Below are 3684 nucleotides of genomic sequence, written 5' to 3' on the forward strand. Positions count from 1 at the left end.
AATCACATAAATAAGTTATGGTGTATTTAACCCAGTGAAGATAAGATATGCACTGAAAACTATGAAAAAGTCCCTGTTACTGTTTTGTGAAAGTTGATAAGTGTCATTAGGCCAACAGCGTTGTACAGACAGGTCTGCGTGTGTGGATTCTTTACATTCTGTCATTCAATGGTTACATACATACAGAAACAGTAGGAATACTTTATCAATTTAAAGCACAGATCAACAAAACTGACATAAAAGTTTACATTGTTATCTTTTTTGTGGAATCCCCATACATGTCAACATACCATGCCATTGCTGAATTAGTAACTTGGATTAGTCTTTGCGTTTTAAACAAACAGATGAAAAACTGAGAGAACATGGGCAGTCATTCCACTTCTTATGTGAGCTAAAGTTGTTTGTAGCACAGTGCTCTTTTCCTGCCAAGTTGTTTGGCTGGCCTGCATTCCAGTTAAAAAAGCATACCACAGAGCCATCAGACCACATCCATCTGCCCTCTCTGTGAACATCACTGAGTCCAATCCAGGTGAGTCTCTGAGCAGGATCGAAGTTCCTGATCAGGGATCTGACAAAGTTCTCTTCCTCCATGTTGTGGATGGACACCAGGTTGGCTCCCTGTGACAAACAGTGGAACTCTGCATCAGACCAGCTCATCGGTGTAGCTACATACTTATAGCAGCGGCCGTTGAAGCTCCACCAGAACGGGGGACAGTTTCCATGCTGCAGCTTCACTGCTCGGTCATCTGAAAAAGACAGAAACAAGAAGAGGAAAAAGATCATGATTTGTTTTTTAGTAACAGAAGAAACCTGAAGAGACCTGGTGTCAGGCTGCTTTTCTGTATGTACTTCAGGGAATAGAAAGAAACATTACATATTAGCTTCTCTGCGTCAGCTCCCTGCTAAATCCAGATTAAAATATAAAATCTTTCTCCTCACATACAAGGTATTAAATACTCTGTTCTGCTCTCAGACTGCTGGTTTACTTGTGGTTTTGAGGTAAAGTGTACTGGGAGGCAGAGCCTTCTACTTTAAGCCTCCTCTACTGTGGAACCAGCTCCAGTTTGGATTCAGGACACTAATCTTACTTTTAATATTAAGCTTTTCTTTTTGATGAGGCCTAAAGTTCCACCAGTCACAGCAAATGGCTGCTCCTGTCTGAGCCTGGTTCTGCTGGAGGTTTGAAATGTGGAACCAAATTAATGCATGTATCCCCAATTATACTAACACATATTTATCCTGAGCAAAACAAAACAAGAAACATGATAAAAGTGCATTTAAAATCTATTATTTGCTAAATAATATTAAAAAGACAAAAACAAAAAAGAAAACCCCCACAAAAAATAAACTACAATGAGTAAATGAAGGAAAAGAGGAGCCAGAATGTGGGACAGTTACCAAGTTGTAGCTTCACTTCATTGTCATCAGAAGGAGACTCAGAAGGAGCACCCAGAGCCAGACCGAGCAGGAAGGGGAGCAAGATCATGTTGGAGCTTTAAGTCTCAAAGTGTGATGAGGAGCTGCTGAAGCTTCTTTGTACAGGATGTTCAGATTTCTGCAGAGAGTTGGAGCTGCTTTCTTTTATAGCTGCCTGAGAGGGTGTTTTCAATCCACTGTAAACAATAACACTAAAAATGAGCCAGAAAAATACATCAAATTCCAATGAACTGAGCTGATGTGTAATTTATGTTTATGGTACCACAAAGCTATATCAGCATAATGATTAACAAACAGGGTGAATCAGATCTCTAACAGGAAGGACCAAATAGAAACTCCTGAGCTGCTCCAGTAAACAAAGACAGATTGAACTCTCCCTCTCAGAAGGATCCTCTCTATGTAGTCAACCCAGACAGAGATATGTGACTCTGCTATAGCAGCCAGTAAAGTTGAAGTAAATACACATTTTAAAATAAATTAAATAACATAATTCGGACCTTTGGTATATAGATGGATTTTTGAATACCATCCATCCATCCATTCGCTTCTGCTCATCCTTTTCAGGGTTGTGGGGGGCGCTGGAGCCTATCCCAGCTGTCATAGGGCGAGAGGCGGGGTACACCCTGGACAGGTCGCCAGTCTGTCGCAGGGCTAACACACAGAGAGAGAGACAACCACTTTCCCTCCTGCATTCACACTTATGGGCAATTTAGATTAGTCACTTAACCTATCCCCACAAACTGCATGATTTTTGAATACATGTGGTCTTTATCAAGCTTTTTGTGATCTCACAATGCTTTATATAGACATCAATGGATATCAATAAACTCATTTATTATTTGATTGCATATTGAATATCGCCTGACTGCCTCTGTGCAAGTATGCAAAAGGAGAGAGACAGAAATACTTACTTTTTACTCTACGCAGTAATAGTAATAGTAGTAAGTACACTAATAATGTTTTCATGCATTCAGATTGATACACACCTGTTGGATATGTGTGATATTTATCATGATATCAAACCAGCTGTTAAATCCTTGTCACAAAAGCTACATGTCATTAGAAAACTCTGGCATCATGACATTGAGCAGTTTATAAAAGTATTTTTGGTCACATCTTATTAATATTAATCTGAATAATTGCAGTATCAAAAAACAGACCTGAGCTACAACAGAGAGGATGATTAATGTAGCTTTGTTTTTGGCAACAACAATAATATCCAGTCAGCCTCCCCCCTCCTTATTTCATGTTTTGGTTTGGTCCAGGTGCACGTGCACGTGCTCCCAGCTGATGCTGAGCCTAGAACTGGACCTCAGCAGGAGAAAGAGACAGTAGGATGGGTCCAGTATAAGTAAGCTCTGCTTTTCAAAAAAGAAAAGCAAAACAGCTGGAAATTAAACTCATAGTGAAGTCCATATGAATGAAACTGCTTGTCTTTCCTAGTGTTAGTTAGCTTACTTCATTTCTAACAAAAGCCTCAGGACAGACATATTATTTATTTATGAGATCATCGTTGAACTTTTAGTCTTTTTTTGCAAAACTGATTTAAGTGTGTTTTGGTAAAATTATCCACAACTCAAAGACATCACTTAACTACTTATTGACACGTGTTGAGCTCTGGCCTTTTCCAGAGAACTTCACTGTTTGTTTGACTGAGTATTTATTGATTTATTATATTATAAAATCACATCATCAGCAAAATGCTTAACAGAATAGGTTACTATACCAGGAAGAGGAAATAGAAGTGTGCGATCATTCTCAGTAAACAAATCCAAAACAAACCTTGTGCACACTTTTTATTGCAGTGAACACATATAAATGAAGTGATTGTGGCCGGCCTGTTCAGAGTCAATAAAAAAGAAAGACCGTCTATGTAACTGTAAGAGTTATACACTTAATCACTCTATACATGTCTAAATAAACAAGTGAACAATGAAGAAGAAACACTGCAACTAAGGCATGCAAGGCACGAGCAACTACAAAAAAGAAAATGTGATGCACAGACAAAAAAAGAAAAAGCAAAGGCCCCCCTTTTTACATAAAAATAAAGTAAAAGAAGCACATTTTAAAAATAGAGGAGAAAAAAAAGTACAATTAATCTTTAATTTTTGTTTTTACTTTGCCACTTTATTTACAGCTTGTACAAATGTTTAAATGCCCTTGTGTCTGTTACAATTTTTAAATAAACCAAACAAAACAAAAAGATTGCAGTAAATAGACTTTTAAACTAAAGCAGATCATAACCAC

General features: G+C 38.0%; 1 protein-coding gene across 1 annotated transcript; it reads right to left on the minus strand.

Moving 5' to 3' along the window:
* Positions 1–303: 303 nt before the first annotated feature.
* LOC308385071 (lactose-binding lectin l-2-like) lies at positions 304–1536 on the minus strand. Its single transcript, XM_080863806.1, has 2 exons — positions 1399–1536; positions 304–746 (listed from the first exon to the last, which is right to left on the minus strand). Exons 1-2 carry the CDS (start codon positions 1484–1486, stop codon positions 319–321), a joined length of 516 nt encoding a protein of 171 aa, XP_080719932.1. The 5' UTR covers positions 1487–1536; the 3' UTR covers positions 304–318.
* Positions 1537–3684: the final 2148 nt, after the last annotated feature.

The sequence above is a fragment of the Rhamphochromis sp. 'chilingali' genome (assembly GCF_963969265.1).
Source record: "Rhamphochromis sp. 'chilingali' genome assembly, chromosome: 17".
NCBI lineage: Eukaryota > Metazoa > Chordata > Actinopteri > Cichliformes > Cichlidae > Rhamphochromis > Rhamphochromis sp. 'chilingali'.

Excerpts from the sequence above, each read along its gene's own strand:
- LOC308385071 (XM_080863806.1), bottom strand. The coding sequence starts at position 1,486 with ATGATCTTGCTCCCCTTCCTGCTCGGTCTGGCTCTGGGTGCTCCTTCT. Across the intron at positions 747-1,398 it reads TGAAGTGAAGCTACAACTTG|ATGACCGAGCAGTGAAGCTG; the intron begins GTAACTGTCCCA and ends TGTCTTTTTCAG.